General features: G+C 40.6%; 2 protein-coding genes across 7 annotated transcripts in view; one reads left to right on the top strand and one right to left on the bottom strand.

Annotated features, from left to right (window-relative positions):
* The first annotated feature begins 833 nt into the window (after nucleotides 1-833).
* adck2 (aarF domain containing kinase 2) lies at nucleotides 834-6,570 on the top strand. Its single transcript, XM_023400194.2, has 8 exons — nucleotides 834-2,067; nucleotides 2,205-2,351; nucleotides 2,532-2,660; nucleotides 2,952-3,047; nucleotides 3,216-3,494; nucleotides 4,027-4,155; nucleotides 4,789-4,842; nucleotides 5,609-6,570. Exons 1-8 carry the CDS (start codon nucleotides 1,186-1,188, stop codon nucleotides 5,747-5,749), a joined length of 1,857 nt encoding a protein of 618 aa, XP_023255962.1. The 5' UTR covers nucleotides 834-1,185; the 3' UTR covers nucleotides 5,750-6,570.
* A 118-nt stretch (nucleotides 6,571-6,688) lies between these two features.
* Nucleotides 6,689-21,586, bottom strand: part of srpk2 (SRSF protein kinase 2) — a 70,933-nt gene continuing 56,035 nt past the window's right edge. For 4 of the 6 annotated variants that reach the window (XM_023400193.2, XM_087172290.1, XM_087172288.1 and 1 more), the window contains 7 exons: nucleotides 20,495-20,810; nucleotides 17,691-18,653; nucleotides 15,965-16,065; nucleotides 15,063-15,170; nucleotides 14,877-14,946; nucleotides 12,578-12,670; nucleotides 6,689-9,207 (listed from right to left, as the gene is read on the bottom strand). In XM_023400193.2, the coding sequence (XP_023255961.1) occupies nucleotides 9,023-9,207; nucleotides 12,578-12,670; nucleotides 14,877-14,946; nucleotides 15,063-15,170; nucleotides 15,965-16,065; nucleotides 17,691-18,653; nucleotides 20,495-20,810 (1,836 nt within the window). In that variant the 3' untranslated portion in view covers nucleotides 6,689-9,022. Of the gene's footprint in view, nucleotides 9,208-12,577; nucleotides 12,671-13,000; nucleotides 13,094-14,876; nucleotides 14,947-15,062; nucleotides 15,171-15,964; nucleotides 16,066-17,690; nucleotides 18,654-20,494; nucleotides 20,811-21,586 lie in introns of all 6 variants that reach the window. The other 2 variants (XM_087172292.1, XM_087172289.1) reach the window with 1 other exon arrangement.

Raw genomic sequence — 21,586 nt, 5'->3', positions numbered from 1 at the left:
CTGTAACCAATTAAACATGTCTTCCAAAAAGGCATTTGAGTGCATAGAATTAAAAATGTAGTCACTGGGTTTTGATCTGTGTCCTTCAACACCAGCAAGGAGGGCCAAGGTGAGTAAGCAACAAGATTATGCACAAAACAGACAAACTCCCTGGGTAATGCTTTCCTGACCCAATCTATTTGTCACAGGTGTAATTAATAGCTTTAATGAAGGCTGTATTCCATTCAGATGAGCTACGTTCAGGGTCCTGTGGAAAGGCTTCCTTAATTGAGCAGAGACATTGTTAATGTCAGTGGTTGCAACTGAAAAAAAGGATCTATGCCAACAACGGTCTTGATTATCAGGACTATGTTTTGGGTTTTTTGCAGTCATTTTCCTCCCTTCCTTCTCTTCTGGTAGGAGGAGAGGGAGAAGAGGAAAGACACACAGGACGAGCACCCTGAGTAATGTGTGATATGTCGCCACCTATGGGGCATTTAATATCTCTACAGTGACTTGGGGGAGTATACTGCCACTTAATTAATTTACATTAATATGTCAGTGAATTTTTTATTTATTTTATGGTTAGAAAGACTTTGAACATACCTTGTAGTAAGAAATACGTTTAACGGACTCCGTGTGCTCCGTCCATTAGGGAAACTCATCACAGGACTGAAAACATTAACATGTATAAGCCGTGTGTGTGAACACACAAACATTTCTTGTAATAATTCATGAACAACCGTTAAACGTTTGTGATTATCTTTGTTTTTATATTTGTTACCGTTACACAGCCGCCCCTTTAAGACGAAGCCACGTGACCTGGTCGGCGAGACGTCAGACCCGGAAGAGAAGCGCCTATCGTTGCAATGTTTTCATGGATGTTCTGTTTTCAGTAGAAATGGATATTTTTAGCTGGTACAATTACGCCAGCTGGACTATGAAATGGACCATATGTCCTCAGCGGGAGAAGAAGCAATCCAATTTCCTCTCGTATACAGGAATCTACAGTAACTGACACTCAGGCTAAGTTAATTTGTATTAAAAATAAGTAGGTTGACTCTTTCTTGTAAAGTGGAGTCCCCGCCATAATCTTGTGGATGTTTTGGAGTCATGCTTCACTGATGATTTTGCAGTTTCGTAATACAAGACGGGCACATGTGTAGCAATTCATCTCCTGGACTGAGCTAACAGTCGTTTGACTTGATGACCATGATGGCCTTTGGAGCAAGGGCAGTTCTTCTCAACCTGAGATACACTTTCAGTAAAGCAAGCTCCTTTGCCAGAGTCAGACTTATCCAGAACTCCAGGACATGTTTTGTTAAAAGAGGGAGGATTTTATCCCAGATACCCAAGGTTACACTGCTATGTTGGGGTGCAGTGAATGCAAGTTCATGTGCAGTTAGGTGCCAGGAAGCCACTCTTCCAACCCTGAATGCTGACAGAAAGTCTTTAGCCAAGGTCCAAGTGCACAAAGTCATATTTTTCCTTCGCCTCAGCCTCCGTGCATTAGTTCTATTCCTCAAATTTGGCCCCCTTCTCCTTCTCTCCCCCTTGGCTCTGATGTCCACACGCTGGGCGTCTCGCTGGCTGGATGCTCTGCTGTGGGTGACTGAGAATTCTGGTCCGGCTTTCATCAAGCTGGGGCAGTGGGCCAGCACCAGACGTGACATCTTCTCTCAAGAGTTTTGTGAACGCTTCTCCAGACTCCATGTCAAGGTACGCCCCCACTCCTGGGCCCACACCAAGCAGTGTCTCCAGAGGGCCTTTGGGGAAGGCTGGAGGAAGGTTTTAGTCTTTGAGAGCAAAGAGCCGGTGGGTTCGGGATGTGTGGCCCAGGTGTACAGAGGATGGGCCAAGGCAGACCAGGTGGAGGACCCAGACTTCCAATTGCTGGTGGAGGAAATGGAGAGAGAAGATTTGCTAGAAGCCTGGGAGATCCCTGGTTTTAGAGGAATGGTCAGATCTCTGTGGCAGCTCTGGAGGGGGAGTAGTGAGGAGGAGGGCTATGAAGAGAGAAGCTACCCAGCTGGTCAGCATGAGGAGTGCAGCACAGAGAAGGAGCGTCTGATACCTGTGGCTATCAAGGTCAGTCTGACAGTAGCAAGATAGCCTGTTTAATCCCTCCAAATCTCACATTGCCTCCATTTTAAGTAGAGCACGCTGTAGTGTATTTTTTCACATCCTGCAGTAGATGTTTATAAGTTGTGTCTGGTGCATTTAAGGTGGTTCATCCAGGCATCAGGAGGCAGGTGGAGATAGACCTGTTGCTGATGAAAGCCGGCAGTTGGCTTCTGCACTGCCTCCCTGGACTCAAATGGCTCAGTCTGTATGAGATAGTGGAGGAGTTTGAGAAGCTCATGACCAAACAGGTGGGATTATTATTAATATATGAAATATTTATATGTATTTTATTATTTTTTTTATTATTTTTATGTATTTTTATTTTTTATGTCTTGATAAATGTCAATAAATCATCTGAAAAGAAAAAAATATATTACATTGACAGCATGAACAGTCTAATCACGTCACTGATCTAACTTTTATTGCAGATTGATCTCCGCTTTGAGGCCAGGAACATCGAGCATTTCCGGGATAATTTCCGTGATGTGGATTATGTCAAGTTCCCAACTCCCTTACGACCATTTATCACCAGGACAATTTTAGTGGAAACTTTTGAAGTGAGCACTGAAGTATTTAAAATCTATGAAAAATGTTGACTGAATGATTGAGTGATAAACTACACTGTAAATGTAATGTATTATCAAGATACACATCAGAATGACAAATGCTTACTTCAATAACTATTGAACTACTGTTTTGTTTGGCAAACTCCACCTATCTGGCACAGTGCCTGGGATTCCTAGGAAATATCAATTGTTCTGGTTGAAATAATAATATTATTATTATTATAATTTATTATCATAAATAAGGCCAACATTCTCCAATTTATATTCAGCCCTTTTTTTCAGGAGAGCGAGCCTATTTCTAACTACCTGAGCTCCGAGATTCCTCAGAGTGTGAAGCAGAGAATAGCCAGGATGGGTGTAGACACCTTGCTGAAAATGGTGAGATACATAATCCACTGGCCACTTTTGGCATTTGTTCATGTTAATGTTCTATTTGTGAAATAATACTGTGATTGTTTCTACACTTCTAAAGACATTTATCTATTTACCTAAATGTTATCACATGATTAGATGTACTATTTCCTTACTTATCCATCTGTTTTCCAGGTCTTTGTGGACAACTTCGTCCACGGGGACCTCCATCCTGGGAACATTCTGGTCCAGTGTCGGGGGCCTCTTGCTGATTCCAGGGACAGTACTGGTATCACAGGGGAGCCCCAGGGTAAGACCACCCTCACTGACTTGTGGGATACGGTGGTTGTCAGTGTTAGACCAGACCCGTGTCCTCTCCAGTTGGTGTTGCTGGACGCCGGCATCGTAGCAAAGCTCAGTGACCATGACCTTGCAAACTTCAAGGCTGTCTTCACAGCCGTGGTGCTGCGGCAGGTAATGAGAGAACGGCGACACAGTAGATTAAGAGTTTGTGCTGGTACTATGGTTCAGTGAATAGAAAGACAGGTCAGATTTCACTAGTTTACGTACACTGGTTTTTGATCTGGACCTGGCCCAGTGTGGTCTAGGTGTGAAAAAAAACGGAGAAATCTTTCTTTTTTTGCATTTTCACAAATAGAATAAAGGTTTCACAAATCTGAAACTATGTTTTTAAGAGTCTCTCTGGCTTCTCTGCAGTAATCTAGTCCAGATTTGACCAGTCTAAATTTTGTGGTTTTTGAAAGAGACCTGGTCCAAAACAATCTCACTTCATAGGAATGTAGCAGAGCATATTTTACAGCTTGTTTACGCATTTGTATATTTTCCACTTTTCCATAGCAAATCCAATCTTTAAGTCCTCAAAATGCCTCTCAGATAGAAAATATATATGTATAGAACAAGTAAGGAATGGAATCTGAAATCTGAGCAAACGCTCTAGCTTGGACTAACTGTACTTGCCACTGTGTCTTTGATTTTCTTTCTTCAGGGTGAGCGAGTAGCAGAGTTGATTTTGCATCATGCCCGAGCCAATGAGTGCCAAGACGTGCCACAGTTTAAGAAGGAGATGGCCCAGTTGGTGGACCATGCCCTCAGTAATACCCTCTCTCTGGGAAAGGTATTAAACCAAGATTTGTGCTTTCTTTTTGTGTCTGGTTTGTGTTTCTGATACAGGGCCACATGAGGATGGCTGCCATCATGCTCATGATTGTAATGTTACTATTTGCAGCTGTAGAGGAAAGAAATCGTCTTTTGCCATCCTTCTGGTTGTTCTTACAATAATACAGCATTGTTTGATATTCATTTCCTTTAGTTTCATTCTTGTATTGTGGTCGTGGTTCATGTGTTCTCTATTATGATTTAATATTGCTGTCTTCCTTTATTATTGCCATTTACTGGTTTTCCTGTCGTCACTGTCCTTGTGCAGATAGAAAACTGAAGTGTAAATTTAGACAAATTTGATTCAGTACTACTCATCCTCATATATTTATATGTTTATATTGTTTTCCAAAGACCCAACCATTTTTTTTAGTTTATATAGGCTATAGATGGTTCAAAAAATCAACATAACGCTGATAGATTTCTCTCTCCCAATATCCACTTTGGCAAATAACCATCCATCATTTATCGCAGGTATTTGTGTATTCAAAATGTCTAATTGGCCGGTGACAGTGGCTGGTGACTGTAGGAAATATTGATCACTAATTACTATTGATGTGTTTTGTTGAATGCGTTTTTGTTGTGCTTATAGATCCAAGTGGCTGACTTGCTCTCCAGAGTCTTTGGTCTGCTCATCAAACACAAGGTAAAATATCTGCAGGTTATATTCATTGTGTGTCGTTTTTCTCAAACAAAATAAGCCTGAAAAGTGATTTGTGTGCAGTCAAATACCAAGTTCTGAGTTTTGCTTGTTACTATAAGCATGATTTGTCATTAAGGTTTAGCTTTAAGAAGTGGTCAAGAGAAATGGTGTAGGTTGCTAGGATACTGTTTTGTGGAGGTCACTGGTTTATTCTTTAAAGAACAACAGTGACCACAAGAAAGTCAAGTCTCTTTTCTCTATTACCTGAGAAGTTTACCTAAGTATTTGAAATGTTGTAGTGAAAAGTCTTTGAATCTGCCTTATGCAGGAAACAGTGTACTGATTGTTTGTAAACTCAGTTTTTCATTAGAGGTATTCGGTATATGTATGAACAAGTCTGTAAGTCTTAGTCTTCAGGCTGAACTGACTATAGTGCACTATTATTGTCAGTGACTGAATCCGCTGCTTTTTGTAGTGGAGTTCCCCTAACGGGTGACCAGAACACATTTGTCAGCTCAGTTGCGATATAAAGTATGTCACTTCCTGGTTAAAAGAATAAAAGCTCATTTACAGACCATGATGTGATACTTCTGTTGCAAATAGGTGGTTGCTGATGTATTAACCTTATAAACACCGTTCGTATAGTCCTACTTTAGTACTAAACTTTACCGTTTTAACCAGTAACAGACTTGAACTTAGACTGAATGTCTTGGCTGCATGAACAATGATGCTTCCGCTTACTGATGTTTCTACTGATTGTTTTTTCTAGGTGAAGCTGGAGAGTAATTTTGCCTCAATTGTGTTTGCCATCATGGTGCTGGAGGGTCTGGGCAGGTCACTCGATCCGAACTTGGACATCTTGGATTTGGCCAAACCCCTGCTGCTAAAGAACTGTGCCTCACTGCTCTGAGACATTCTCACAAACACACATGACAGATCAAGCACACTATCTGTGCTTGATCAGCTGTGTTGTGCACTCGTAGGTGCACACACAGGTAGTAAATCCTATACTGTATTGTACATCAATAGATACAGTAAATGTGTATATCCTCCTAATGCCATGACGATGGGTTGTCTTCAAGGTTACAATGCAAGATTCCACTGTGGATCACAAGATCACAGTCTCATCACTACATTTCAGCAATGTTGATGCCATAAATACCTCAGTGAGTTTTACATTGGTGGGTATTTCCACATTCATCACTGTTACTTTTGACTTGAATTTTTGTCATCTTCTGTCTGGTTGAAGTATGAACATTTCACCCACTGAAATGAACTTCAAGGTACCTCTATCAGAGCCTAATGAATGACAGCGTGTACGCTTTACATGAGGCACCACTTGTAGTTTATTGAGTGCTAATGGATGAGTCAGACACAACGGCAGACACAGATTTCATCAGAGACCATTTGTAGTGATTTAAGATGTAAAACAAAATACTGCAAAACCCCTAGTTGATACTTAAAAGCATATTTTTACTTTTTAATGACTAATATTGATCTCAGGATGTCTATCACTCCATCTTTTATTGCATCTTAGATAATGTCTAATGAGCCATATTTGCTTTAGTGTGAATCACAATGTACTGTAACATTTGTTCTTACACACCACATTGACAGTGAAGTCTTGTGAAGCTAAATGTACTCACGACTGACCCATGTCTAATAACTTTCCATCAAAATAGTGGGAACACTTGAATGATACATATCAATAAAAAAGGGACTCAATGCTAATTGAAGGTTTTCTTTCCTTTGCTGCTTCTGGTGACCAGTTGTAAATTTTCTAACCCTTTTAGTGAGGTCGACTGACGCAACTTCAAGGCAGAAAATTTACTACATCAAGGGAACGGGATCCATTAATTTACAATTTTATTAAATCTGTCAATGAAAAACACAGACAAGAGACGCGAATCTGTCAATGTCATCAGGAAGAACAGTCAGCATGGCTGAAAGAGTGAGATCAGGAGGTTTTGGTGCAAAAAAACTCATCACATACCCTTTATTGCAAAACTGTTGATTTTTTTTTCATCACCATCAGAGCCCAGACAGAGCAGCACTGTTCAAGTAAGGAGGGAGGGGAGAGGTGACAACTGTGTAAAAAAATCTTTTCAATAATAATAATAATTATAATTAATAATAATAATAGTAATAATGACAAAAGAAATAAAAACATCTCTAATAGACAAACACAATCACCTCAGTATAAGACGAGATTCTGTCACAGTCACAACAACCAGAGAAAAGTTGTTTTCTTTTTTTTTCCTCTTTTTTTAATGAATTAAATAGTTTTTAAAAATATCTCACCATTTACTTATACTCATCTTTTTTTTCATTTATTGCGAAAAATAGGCAACTGGACTAATCGTGATGATGCGAGTTTTTGTGTGTCTGTGTGTGACAGAGAAACAGAGATTAAGTGGAGAGATATAGTGGAACGTCTTGGAGCGTTGGCACTGAGAGCAGCAGCAGTGTGTGGCGATGCAGTACTCTCATTCAGCCACTGGGTGGCACGATTCAGTCTGAACATTCCTCCAGGACCGAGCTATGGCGGCCCGTTACCTCCCCCCCCCTCTCACTGTACCAGAGGAAGTCAAGTTCTGCCAACAACAGCCTCTGTGTTTTTGGAATGATGCTTGTGTGTTGAAACTTTGTCCACGGTCGCTTATCGGCGTTGCCAGATCTCAGTTCTATGTACAAAGGTTTCAAATCCCTGAAGGACATCTACAAAGACAAGTGCAACCTCCATGTGACCATCCCCTTTCTGGAGAAGCTCAGGGATCAAAGGGTCCCTCTAAAGGGGAAAAAAGGGGGAATAGTACCAATCAAATCAGGTAAACGTGCCACAGCAGGACTCAACAGAATTGTTCTGGGGACTAAAAGTCAGGAATGATGGCAGAGGACCAAGATTTAGGAATGTCAAAATCTGAAGGAGCAAGGGGTTGTAACACAGTGACCTTCCTCAGAGGGGCACCAAAATATCCTAACTTAATTCTGTCTAACAGATTGTCCAAAAGAGGGGATGAAACAGGAAAAAAAAACAGCGAAATGCACAAATAAAATAATGCATCCATCGTCCATTTGTCATATCCGTTCATGCTGATCCATCAGTCTCTCCATGCATTTTAAAAATAGTCTTTAAAGACCAAGCAGTCCTCCTCCATATTAAATGGATTATATTTTTGTTTTTGTTTTTTTTTTTGCTCATCCCGGACATCTATCTGTCTCTGTCAGAGTGGCAACTGTCAGTGTGGTGCCCCCTGGAGGACTGGCTGCCCTCCAGTTCTCTGTGGTGGCCCCCAGCAGGAGCATGCAGCTCATTTAAGGGGGGAGGAAGTGGGGAACCAAACAGGTAAAGAGAAGTTTTTGGGACTGGATTCTTGGAAGAAATGAGGGTGTAAACATTTAGTCCAATGTGGGTGCTTCTTCCACAGCAGGGTGAGGGAGGGAAGGCGGGGCTACTGGTCTAGAAAGAGAGGAAAAAAGGGTCTGTGTAGGCAGATCTTGTGCACAGGCACATACGCTCATTCTCTCACACAATAACACACACACACACACACACACACACGCACGCACACACACATTTGTCTGTCTTTGAGGCCCTGGCTATGTAAAAGGTCATGGAAGATGGAGCTCTGGGCTGTCTGCGCTGCAGCTGGGTTTCTCGTTGACTTTTTCTTTCACGTCACTGAAAAGATCAGCAGCTGTCAGTGGCCCCAGACTGGATCCAAACAAGTTAAACTGAAAATTTGGAGGAGATAGGTGGGTAGATGGAGAGGACTGGCTGACATCTTGACGGCAGAAGAGAAGAAGATAGCACATGTCTTTTGGACAGAGCCTGACTTCTCCCTCTTACGGTGTGAGCAGCATCCATCCTCAAATGATCTGATTCTTTTTTCGGGAGATGTTTAGGAAGACACAGCTACTACGTCAATTTATCTCCATAAGCTTGTCTTTACATTCCTTTTTGGAAGAGATGGAGGGAGCTGTGTAGGAGTTACACCTATTGTCAGATAAGCATGTAAGGGTGCATGTGTGAGATAGGGCAGGAAAGATGAAGTCTTTCTCATCTACTCTGACTGTTCGAGCTTCTCTCCGTACTGTTTTTCCACAGGCTGCCACCAGGGGGTGATGTGTGGGCTAACTGTTGGGGGACAAGGGGAGGAGGATGTTTGATCAGAGTTTGTGGCTACGAGTTGAGCCAGGGGTGGTTGAGGCATTCGCCGGCCGAGGCTCTCTTCTCGGGTACCATCTCCAGCATCGGCAGAAGGAAGTGAGTGAAGTGTCCGGCGTCTTCATGCGACCAGCCGTACTTCTCCACCAGCACGTCAAACAGGGACCACGGCTTCAGCTTAGTGATGTGCCGCAGCTCACCTGCAGAAGGCGAAAGGGAGCAGAATCAATAAGGGCACAGGAGGATGTGGGGAGAAAAGAAAATACTTAAAGGGTTAGTTCACCCAGATTACAAAAAAACATATTTTCTTCCTTAAAAGGATAAGGCTGGTGATATTCTATATATTTCCTCATTGTCAACAAATCCCAAGAGAAACAAAGTATTATCTGTAGCTTGTATGTTAGCTATAGTTTACTCCTCTGAGCCATAGAGCTCCACTGTTGTCCATAAGCTATTGAAAACTCATCAGTGAGCCACACCGTTACACAGGATGAACATCGACACTATATCATAAATACAGCAGCTTAATATAGTTCCCAACACAATGCACTATTTGACACATTTGACATTTGACAAAAGCTAAAATTTGTTTTTAGAAATGATTTAGCATTCAAAGAAAAAATAATCTATATATGTGTGAAACATTTTTGCATTAAATCAGTAGAAACCAACGGGCTTGGGGCTGATTGCCACATACAGGGTTGGGATGCAAAGGAATGTCATGAGACAGACTTACACATTTTTGGTCTTTTCAAGGGATTTGTTAACATTAAGTAAAAATACAGAATAATAACAACAGGCTTACACTCAAATTCTAATGGTATCTAGCCATGCACACAGTTTTTTAGGTTTTTTTTGCTGAGGCCCTAAGATATTCATCTCTTAGATTTCTGCCTCCACCCAAGTGCAATTAAGATGAAATAAACTTAATTTAATTTTCCCACAGTTTTGTAAAATTCCATTTAGAAAAATTCGTCAGCTTCAAGTGTCCTTGTTATCTTGCCAAGGTCCTTGTTATCAAAGCACACGGTCAACAGTTTCAACATGGACTCTTTGTTTGGTAAGTAGTCGTACCGTTGAAAATTCCCTTCACTTCTATTTTGTTAGGGGGTGGTGACAGAAGTCTTAGAGGCAAATTTCTCAAAATCTGGCCAAAAATGTCTGCATGGCTGGATCCCATTAGAGGTAAGTGAGAAAATATGTTCTTTGTCATTTGGATGAACTGACATGCCGTTATTCTGCAGACTCCAACCAATCACTACAGCAACTGATTCCACTAATTAGTTCACCTCTTTCTGCTCAAAGTTGTGCTAATCAGTGAGGAGCTGTAATGGTGGAGTGAAAACCTGCAGAGTCTTGGCTGAAAACCACAGAAACAAAAGGACAAGATATGGATAGAAAGAGGCAGAGAAGTGGCACGGTAATAGAAACAGACAAGGAGAGGAAGGTGTTCATTATTAAAGAGTGGAGGGAAATGATTGGCTGGGGGTATAAGACTGACGGAGAAGAAAAAAAAAGTATGAGAGAATGATTAATGGTGGGAGTGATCAAGACCAAAGGTCCACTTCAAATCATGGCTGCCATGGTAACCTCTCCTTCCTATGCACTGATTGGAGAGCAGAGCACAATATGGGGGAAAAGAAACCATTTATCAAGACTTCCCCTATACTGCATTGTACAAGAGACTGATTAGGAAAGGTGACTTCTGACAGCAGCATAAACCTTTACAGCGGAGGCTTTGCTTGATACAAATTGGTGCCTGTTTATGATCTTTCTATCTGCATTCTTAAAAAAGTATCTTTGAGTATGTATGAACATGTTTCAATTGTTTTCTTTCCAATCAGTGTACCAACTTTTCCCTCCCGAAAGTTCAATAAAAATCAGGGTGCACAAAGGAAAAAAAAGGTAACAAGGCCGCTCGATTGCTCCGCATGGCTAAAGGCAGCATGGCAGACAGGAGAAGCCCAGTGAGACAGAGCGAGAAAGTCAGACCAGATTAACAGAGCGCTAAGAGATAAAAGGGAGAACATTGAGACATCAAGTGCAGGCTCAGACCTCAGATAGAGAGACAACATCAAAGGCAGAATATTCAGGTCTCATGCCACATTATGAAGAATATATGAGCAGAAAGGGAAGGAGATCGAGAGAAAGAAAAGAGAGAATAAATGAGAGAGTGCAAGGGTTATCAGCTGTATCAGACACAGATCCATACACTTACCAGGCTCAAAGATGAGCAGAACCAGTGAGGTGTAATACACACTTAAGACTTTAGATGCAGTAAGGTGAAGACTTACTCTTCTAGGTCGAGATTATGACTTCACTATCACTGCTATCATTAATACTGCTATTGTTGCTTTCAAAGTAGAATAGCATGTTCTTTAAGTTTTGACTTTTGCTCAACAAAAAATGGTGAATTATTAACTTTGATATGCAGTCTGTGGTGACTAATTACTTCTTGTTTAATTGGCTCCTTTGGCCATTATTTCACAAAATGCAATTGCTGATAAGAATATAATAAGGCAGAACTATCTATTGGTTTGCTCAAGTCAAAATTAAGATAATACTTTTTTTTTTTTTTTTTTTTTAATTATTTAGACAAATCATTTTCTTCTTTTGCCTCTGTCTGTAGTGATTTAAACAGACTATTTTGCCTCAGTCCAGTGCCAGATAATTAAGACAATCACAACAAAGTATATGAATGTCAATTAAGTAAGGATGGGCAACAAAATTACATGTAAAATAATTAAGTGGATGTTCAAAGCAATTAACTGTGTGCCACAGTTACAACAAAACCTTGAATAACCTGGATTTTTTTTTTTTTTTTTAAAGTATATTTTTTTGGGCTTTTATGCCTTTAATGGACAGCACAGTGGAGAGTGACAGGAAACGGGGAGGCAGAGAGAGGGGGAATGACATGCAGTGAAAGGCCGTCCGATGCGGGATTCGAACCGGGGCCGACTGCAGCGAGGACTGTAGCCTCTACACATGGGGCGCCTGCTTAAACCACTACGCTACACGACGCCCCATAACCTGGATTTTTTTCCCAATTTGCTAGGATTCATTACTTTGGACAACAAAATTTAGAAAAAGATTTTTTCTTTTTTCTTTTGTTTGTGATCATGTTTTATGATTCATGTGTTTGTATTTTAGTTCAGACCAGTGTTTTCTGGTGTGTCTTTTACTTTTATTGTCTTTTATACAGCAATTATTTTAATCCAAATTTCCCCGTACAGGAAGTAATAGAAAAGTATACTAAACCTTAACCGTGAATACAGTATAAGAGATCATTCCATGAATATATACACCATATACCATATACCAATGAAAGTCAATGAACTATCATAACGAATTATCGCCCAGCCGTACAATTCATTATTCATTGTTGCTGTGATTGACAACTTACCTGAAATCAATCTGAACTGCCTTGATGTAGAATGACTGGCAGTGCTGCAAATGTTACTACACAACAAACACTACTTCATCCAGGTCTTGTGACTATTATGAAGTTCTAGAGCTATTCCATAAGGCCTACCCGACACCTAACCAACCATTAACCATGGGGTCGTTTACCTTTCTTGGAGAAAAACTCTCGGCTGTACTTCCCGGCAGCGACCACTTTGCGTGGGACCTTCCCAAGGAGCTCCATGATCAGAGCGATGTGGTCTGCCCACCACCACATACATCACAGAGGGAACAGGCACGGTTCAGCATTACAGCATGCACACACACATCAACACGACAGGCTGTATGGGACTGACACACACTGCTGCCTTGGGGCACCGCATGGACACGCTCACAGACTAATGGAACACCTTGAAGTGGTGGGGATTCGTTCTCATTGTTTTCAGTCACAAATTCAATCAGTGAATCCAATTTTCATCAAATTCAAATCGACAAAATTTAATGGCGTCTCAACTTTCTTCTAGTGTCCATTTTTTGTCCACCTTAGATATCTGTGTGTCTCAGTCCCACCAGCTCTCTGTCCAGCGCTACCTCTTCTGTTGAAGAACTCCCGGGAATATTTTCCGGAGAGTGCAAAGTGCCTCGGAATACAGCCCAGCAGCTCTATGATGTGGGCTATGTGGTCTACGGAGGAGAGAGGGAGGGAGGGAGGGAGGAGAGGGGGGGAGGAAAAAGGAACAAGGTTGCCAAAAAAAAAAAAAAGCAGACAAAGAAAGACAGAGAAAGAAAGGGTAAGGACGAGGAAGAGAGGAATTAATTGAAGGAGGAGAGATGAAAGTAAAATGTAAGGAAACAGGGAAGGGAAGAGACAGGTTGAGAAAAGAGGGGAAAGGAAGGAAAAAAAGAGACAGTCACAGACAGTAAAGGAGAAAAATCCATGTTAGTGAGCTGTGCCCCCACAGCAGAGGTGATGGAATGATATGTTTAGACTTGTGACAAGTATTCAGATGCAGAATTGCAGAACGTTAGATTTTCAATTAGGCCTCAATGGTGGGAGATCAAAGGTGTCTCCCTGTGAATCAGGATGTCAGGACAAAACTGACACTGGCTTAATGCCTGTGCAAAACACGCAGAATTGGGTTAACTGTGTGCCACATGCGATGAGAAAAATAACACAATGAGCTAGCTGAGATCAAAGATGTGTGGGGGATGAAGAGATCAAGAAGTTAAATGAAGATGAGGGTGCACAGTTTGGAAATGTGTTGTATTTCACAAGACAGAGTAAAGAGAATAAGTGAGGTTAATGACGGGAGTCTACATGCAAATATAGGGACTGTAATGTAACATGTGACCGGAATATAGATACACATATACTCACAGGATAACTGGCTCATGTTGCTCTTAAGCTTAATCCATTAAATGTTTCCATTTGCTGTTATGCAGCAAAAGTCCAGATACTGAGCACAGTTACGGGAGCTGTGTGAGATCTCTGTGTATCTATAACATTTGAGCAGTTCAGGTTCAGGTGTACAGGGGGTGAAAATGAGTGGAGGCATAGCAGCAGAATTAAAGGACAGGATTTACAGTTGACAGTGGATAGGGGGATTTGGGGAGAGGGATGGCTAGTTTTAACTAAGCTCACTCTAGGCCGTTGTATTTAAAACCACAATTAGGATTGATCTTTTACAGTTTTTGTCCATTGTCCAGATGCATTGTAAGAAACAATAGCCCCACTTTTGAGAATAGGTGACACACTTGCAAAACAACAAACACATGCTTAAATTTGTGTTGTGTTCTCAAAACTTTTACAAAATCACATACTGGTGTTGCAACCCAAAGTGATTATTAATCTTTGGGTTTTCCACAAGAAAGAAGAACATTCTTCCTTTTCAGCAGAGTTGATCACACAGAGTGATGCACAAAACTGAAAACTAAATAAAAAAAATAAAAAAAACTAATTTATTTTGTGTACTGTATTTATGCTGCTAGTATTTTTGTTTGGGGAATGAGCTTGGGAATATTGTGAGCATTAGACTCCATGGTGCAATCATTAAAAGTTAAGCAAATGCATTTAAAGTGGTGATAAATGCATCACTTCCTTTGTGATGTTAGGGCACAGTTAGCAGAAATGTACTGTATCTTAACAATGGAGAAAATCTGCAAAGCGAGTTGAGGTTAAATAGCGCAAAAACACGAATCGTCACATGAAAATGTGACGATTTCTTATAATGTTTAATAAGAACAGTTCGTTAAACATTTAAGACACTTTGCTTTGGCATTCCCATGGTATATTGATCACTTTTCCTAATTACTAGTTATTTTTCATCTTCAAGTCAATATCCCAAATATAATAAGCCTACAGTCCACAACTATATACATCATACATATAACAAATGGCAAGTTTTCTATGTTTCCATATTTGGAAATTAAATTTTACATGTGTAGAACCGTAATTTTAAATACTCACCCTCATCACGGGAGTAGTCTTCTCCAGAGTGGGGCTCAAACAGGTAATCTCCGGTTGCCAGCTCAAACGCCTACACGAGAAGCAGTACAGTACTTGAGTCTATACTGAGTGTGTATGATTAATTAAAAAATGAATAGTTTATGTATGTAATGCAATGTATATACAGTATGTATGTATTCTCCTCACCATGCAGGCAGTACTCCAGATATCTGCTGGAGTGCTGTAACCGGCTCCTATCAGGACTTCAATGGAACGGTACTGTCTTGTCTGGATGTCCTCTGTAAAGTGCTTGTGCTGGAGAGGAGAGGAGAGGAGAGGAGAGGAGAGGAGAGGAGAGGAGAGGAGAGGAGAGGAGAGGAGAGGAGAGGAGAGGAGAGGAGAGGAGAGGATAGGATTATGTAAGTTTGTGTACAAATTGTCAGTGGCAATTGTCAAACAAAATTCTCTAAATCTCTTTTATTATTTTTTAAAATTAAGAACGAAATGAGACAAAAGTTTTTGTTTAATCAAATCTCATTTATCTTTTGTCTTTCAACATGTAACCTTGTGCCATTCTGCTTCCCATTTAGGAATTGCCTGCAAATTGATCCTGAGCAGGGGGCAACAAACACAAAATATTGAACAGGAATATTTTCATTATTGTTATGCTTTTTCTTCTTCTCCTCCTCCTCCTCCTAAAGATACTCTCCTTTCAAACATCTGGACTTCAGAAGCTGTGAGACCCACAGTAACCACATCTCCCAGATAGTACCGTTATGACTGCATTTATGTTTTTGTTAATAACTCCCCATAAAACCCTCCAGGCCAAACAGATTATCTGACATAGCCCATGTCTATATCCAAATAAAATAATTTCTGCAAAACAAGTGAAACCAACCTTTACAAACTACAGGAACTAAGAGTTTGAATGTCAATAATTATTCAAATAAATGATTATTTTGCCCCTGCGGTGGTGCCGGCCTGTGACCCACTGGTTGCAGCTAAATCCCAGCAGGTTTTTAAACCAAATGTAAAAAGCCTTCAACCTTGTGTACTAAAAAAATATTCTTCAAATCACATAATATCAAATTCCAGACACTGTGTCTTACCACCCAACAGGCATTTCCGAGATCAGCAATTTTGACTCGAATAGACTCAGCGTTGCGTGGGTCTAATGGGTTGATCAGCAGGTCTGCAGCTCTGGCCCTGACTGAGATGGAAAAGAGCGAAAGAATAAAGGGTTAATGCATAGAGTAAGTCAAATAAGAACAGTTTACACACTCTAATGTCCTAATAGACATTTATTCTAGACCAGGGACTCTTCAGCTTTTTTAAACAAGGAATCCAAATAAGAGAAATTTAGCCTTGGACTCTGCAGGCGTCGTGTCATATGAGAACCCACTGCAGGTATCATGACATGTATTCAGAGTGTTATTGAACTGGAAAACAGACTTGAAATTAATAACTTGGTTGAGAAAATGTGTTGATAAAACAAGGTTCATCTTTTTACTTAATTATCTTAATAATTAAGTAAAGTCTTATTATCTCACAATGTGTTTGTACCTGCTGAGACATGTTTTTGTTTTTAAAAATCCTTATTAAACTGTGGAGATGTGATCCTAGAAGTGACCCTGGAGCTAGAAGGTTGATGATAATAAAGTGAAAGCTGTGGGTGGACGAGTAATTTTGGTGGTGAGTCTTTAATAATACCCAGGGGAGATATTTGGACACTAAAATGTAACAATGAGCAATTGGATCGGCTTACCAGGCAGCTATAATGTATAAGATGACAAAAGAAAATCAAAACATACTGATAATTATTCATGCTCTATTGATCTGTTACCTCACCTAAGACCAAAATTAACTTTTACCATTATGTTTTTTTCTATTCTTTATCCATTCAAGTTACAGTAAAATTTCATTTTCAATGGAGACGTGGGAAAAGGTGGCAGAAGAATTCAGGCTGCTTAAAATCATTTGTTGATCAAAGCTGATTTAAAAATGACAAATGAATAGAATCAATAGGTGGTATCCAAACGATATTGTGGGCTGCCTCCATATTTATTATTATATTATTATATTATATTGCGTCCATATTTTAAAACATATTTGTGTGTATATTTTTTAATAAATGTATCTTTTTGTACAATTGAATATGACTGAATATGAAACCCTAAACTGTTTGATATTAAATAAACTAAAAGACATTATCATATAAATAATCACAGGAATAAACTGTGTATTGTCTAAATAAACCTATAAATTATTAAATAAAAGAAAAAAATTAACTCCTATGAAATGTCATTTTTAATCATTCCTATTAAATCATTTCACATTTATCTATATAATTTTCTTTTTTAATTTAAAGTGCCATTATGAAATAAAAACTGGCGCTTTGAAATACAAAAATGTCTTTAATGAAATCAAAATGTAGCCCAATAAAATTCTTATTATTAAAATAGAAATTGTGACATAATATTTCACAATTTATTGGTTCATTTATATATTTAACGTGATTATTTATTTTATACTCAACACTTCCATAATGCTCCATAATGTTTTTGATGTAGTATGTAAATCTGTAATTATGTGTGAATACATAGTAACATAAAACTAATAATAAACTTTATTTATATAGCACTTAACAAAGTTACAAAGCACAGAAAAAAATCAAAAGCAAAACAAATGCAAATAAAATCAGGGATCATAAAACATCAGCGAATTAAATAAAGTTAAATAAAAGAATATATATATAAATATAATGAGTAGAAGTGGGATGATAAAACCCAGCAACATATAAAACATTCGACAGTAGACAGTATAACCATGTCTCACCTTTGGGGGTGTCTCCCGTACTCGAGGATGACACAGTACGACTGCGGTCAGCAGCGGGGCTGTTGGGCGACGGTCCTGCTCCGATGTCTGCCGTCCCAACTGGCATGGGGTTTCCCGGCTCAGGATCAAGGGGCAAGTCAGGGAAGAGGGGCATCGTGCCCAGATGGCGATCGCTGGAGCCGTTGGTCAACCCCGGTTCACACAGCTCGCCATTATACATCTCATAACCAGAGCTGAGAGAGTTGTCCCTGTCTGTGTAGCTGAGCTCAGACTCCACCAGGGGGCAGAGGAGGGGCTCGGGGGTGGGCGAGGGGGGCGGAGGGGTGCCAGGGTTCGGTTTCAGTCCCTCAGAACCCAACAATACGTGACCGTTGGTTTTGGCCAAATTGGTTTTGTTGTTGTGGGGTTTGATAGGGGACGTGTTTTCTGTGACGAGGTCGGTGGTCGTGTCGTCATCATCGTCTTCCTCATCCTCATCCTCCTCATCCTCCTCCTCCTCCTCCTCCTCGTCCTCCTCCTCGTCCTCCTCATCCTCCCCCTGCTCCTGCTCCTTTGATTCCTCCTCTTCCACCACTGCCTCTTTCTCCGTTTTTCTCTCACTCTTTGGCTCCTCTTTTGCATTCTCCTCTCTTTCAGGCTCTTTCTCCTCCTCCCCTTCCTCCTCCTCGTCTTCTTCCTCTTCCTCCTGCTCTACCTTCTCCTCCGCCTCCTCTTCCTCATTCTCATCCTCTGTTCCTTTCAATGCCGCCTCTTCCTCCTCCTCCTCCTCGTCCTCCTCCTCCCCCTCCTCTTCCTCCACATCTGCTTGTGTTGGCTCTCCACTACCTTCCTCCGAGGTGGGAGGAATGGGGGCTTCTTTTTCAGCGACAGGTGTGGGCTCGTCGTCGTCTTCCTCCTCCTCCTCGTCGGGGTCGCCATCAGTGATGTGGGGTACCTCGCTCTGCTCCTGGGGAGGTGCTGCGCCTAACATGGAGAGAGATAAGGAAAAACAGTTAAGAGAGGAAGTGAGTGGGAAGGAGATATAAGCGCAATCAAAGACAGTGTAGGCAGAGAGGAAAACAGTATGAGAAGCGAATAAAGACGAGAGAGGAGCTAAAGGAGAGAATACAAGAATGAAAGAGACAGAAGGTGGAGAGACAGAGGGTGGAGGAGGGAGACGGAGAGACACTGTGTTGTTTTTTTTTTTGTGTGTTTTTTTGTGAATCAGCCTAGCCTCCCATACACAGTGGGTCTAGTGTGGGATGAGCTGTTGGAGCCAATCCACCTCCTATTCATTCACAGAGAGACTGAACAAAGCTGCATACACGTACTCGCAAGCTCACTCATGCTGCAGATCTGTAAAAGCCACTGCTTTGATTTGGAAAAAAAAAATCATCTTTCTGAATGTTGACAACCTGAATACAGTAAAAAAAAGTACAAGCTAACCTACATATGTTGATCACTTTTCCTTCACAGTGGATCCCACTTGAATTAAAAGCTTCAACCAACCTTCTGCGAGAACACGTGATCAGGTTGAGCCGATGTTTGCTTTATCTTAAATCAAAGGGTATGCATAAGAAGTTATTGTACACCACTGTTTAAATTAATGATAAATGCCTCAGCTTCAAGAGGGTTAAATAAACTAAAAAGAACAAATTAGTGCCTGTCAGTGAATGCAAAGTGCAAGAAGTCGAGTCAAAGACAGGATTCAACCAAATCGGCTTCCTAAGGCTGACACCGCCACTTTTCACCTTAAGCTTCCAATAGAAAAGATTTTAAATCTTCACAGTGTTAATCTGATAATCAGACTGAATTGCAAACTTGTCTCAATGAAGCTGAGACAAAACAGCTGAAGTTCAGACAAAGTTGAGTCCAGTTCTGCTAAACAAATCAAAGCTGAGGTGGTGACTCAGAGGTCGGAAACAACGCCGTAAGGAGGAAATATAGCAAATTCACCGAAAATGGCAGTTTTAGTTTTCTGTGCCTATACAACAGTATAAAAGTAAAATAGATGTGACAGGAAATGTCAAAAAGCCAAAGGCTCATGAAGTGCCCAACTCCAATTTCAGTTTGTACTAAACTGTATTCTTGGCAGGGTGAACAACCTTCTGAACCGGGATTTAGACCAAACAAGAAACAGAACATGATGATAATAAAACATGTACATGAAACACTTGCGTGAAGGCCGATAAAAAACAGCACTAGTGTCTTCAGTCCTACTGTAGAATCATTCAGATACATGTTGCAGTGCCAAATACTGGGTAAATCCACAGGACTTCATTTTAAATTATAGTTAGGAAATAAAATTTAAAAAAAAACAAATATGCCAGGTTTAATGCTGGGAATAAATGTGTATAAAATAATGTCCAGGACATTTTGTGGCATGTAATTTCAATGAAGCTCTGGAAAAGTGTTTCCTAACTTGGAGGTCGGGATCATCAAACAATTAAAGGAATAAGAGAAACCTTTTTTTTTTCTGAATCTTTTTTCTTGTGAAATACAGGATACTTTTTTCTAGCCTGAATCTGAATTGTTGTTTGATTTTCACTGAAACTAGGGTTATTTTAAGGGGTCTGAAGCCTCCCGAGCATGGCGGCAGTATGGTGATGCAGAATATGTACTGGACACTACACTGTACAGTTTAGAGAAAAAATCTCTTCAAGAGAAATTTAAGGGGATCATGTGATTTCAGTTAACTCAGTCTGAAGGATTCTCACAGACGAGCACAGTGGCACTGATCATTCTTGAAATAAATTGGTCAATTATCAAATCATCTGCCTCGTGTATTTAACATATTAGAGAAAACTCAGGATCACATGACTCACATGTATGATTAGTCAACCTAATGGGCCTCTCCCTCTCTCCTCCCTCCTCCTCCTCGTCTTCCCCGTCCTCCTCATCATCGTCATCCTCGTCGCTCTCTCCCAGGGCCATGCTGGGACCCGGTGGCGGTGGCTGCAGCGGCGAAGACCGGTTGTGTTCAAGCGCCCCTTTCTCCCCCCCTTCTTTGGCTCTCTCTTCCTTCTTCTCGGCCTCTCTCTCCAGGGCTTCAATCTCCAGCATCCGCCTCTCCAGCAGCTCTGCCTGCCGCTTCTGTTTCTTCTTCAGCTTCTTCTTCTTGTTCTTGGAGATCTTCCCCACCTGAGAGACAAACCAAGGGCAGAAGACGGAGAGGGAGAGTCACAAGCGAGGCAAAAAAACAAAAGCATGAAAAGGAGGCATTTAAGGAATAAAAGGTTTTGATACTTATTTGAATGGTAGGATATGATTTGTCAACTAAAACTTCCACTGTATGTTGATAGACTATTTGTACATTTTAAATAGAGCATATCATCGCTGTCCAATGAAAACCATGCAGCTCAAAATTTGGTAATTTTGAATTTTCCAGCTAAACCAAAGGATAGAAGATTCCTTTATGGCTCCAGAAAATTCTTCTACTTCTGAAAGGCACCCACAACCTGGTTGCTCATCTGCTTGTTACTCTGATAGAGTTGTGCATGAACACACATTTTCTGAGAGACTTCATGAGAGATTTCTGTATTTGTTTTTGCTCTTCTCACTTGTTTGAAGTGGCTGGGATTCAGTTCAAAAAAGGTGAAGTCTAATTCTTTCCTGCACCAATCAGGATTTAGAAACATCTGAATCACCTTCTGCCGAGAGCTGTGGGGCTGTTTGCTTATGTTGCTAGACTACTGTCAATCAAATTCAATCAAACCACACCCACACAGTCCTGATGACACATTTAAGCTGAGTTTTGGAAGTGATAAACTTAATAAACAACAACAAAGGACATCTTTTTATTTGATTAGAGACAGTTAATGTTACAGAAACAGTAGATTAAAGCAGACAATCTGAAAAAAGGGCTATATCTCTTCTTTTCTAGCTTGGAGATACATAGATTTCACAGGACAACAACT

Source organism: Seriola lalandi, unplaced genomic scaffold (assembly GCF_002814215.2).
Source record: "Seriola lalandi dorsalis isolate HSWRI2012SDOR001 ecotype SW California unplaced genomic scaffold, Sedor1 jcf7180002052274, whole genome shotgun sequence".
Classification (NCBI taxonomy): domain Eukaryota; kingdom Metazoa; phylum Chordata; class Actinopteri; order Carangiformes; family Carangidae; genus Seriola; species Seriola lalandi.
The sequence above is the reverse complement of the archived record's forward strand: the minus strand, read 5'-3'. Positions and strand labels throughout refer to the sequence as shown.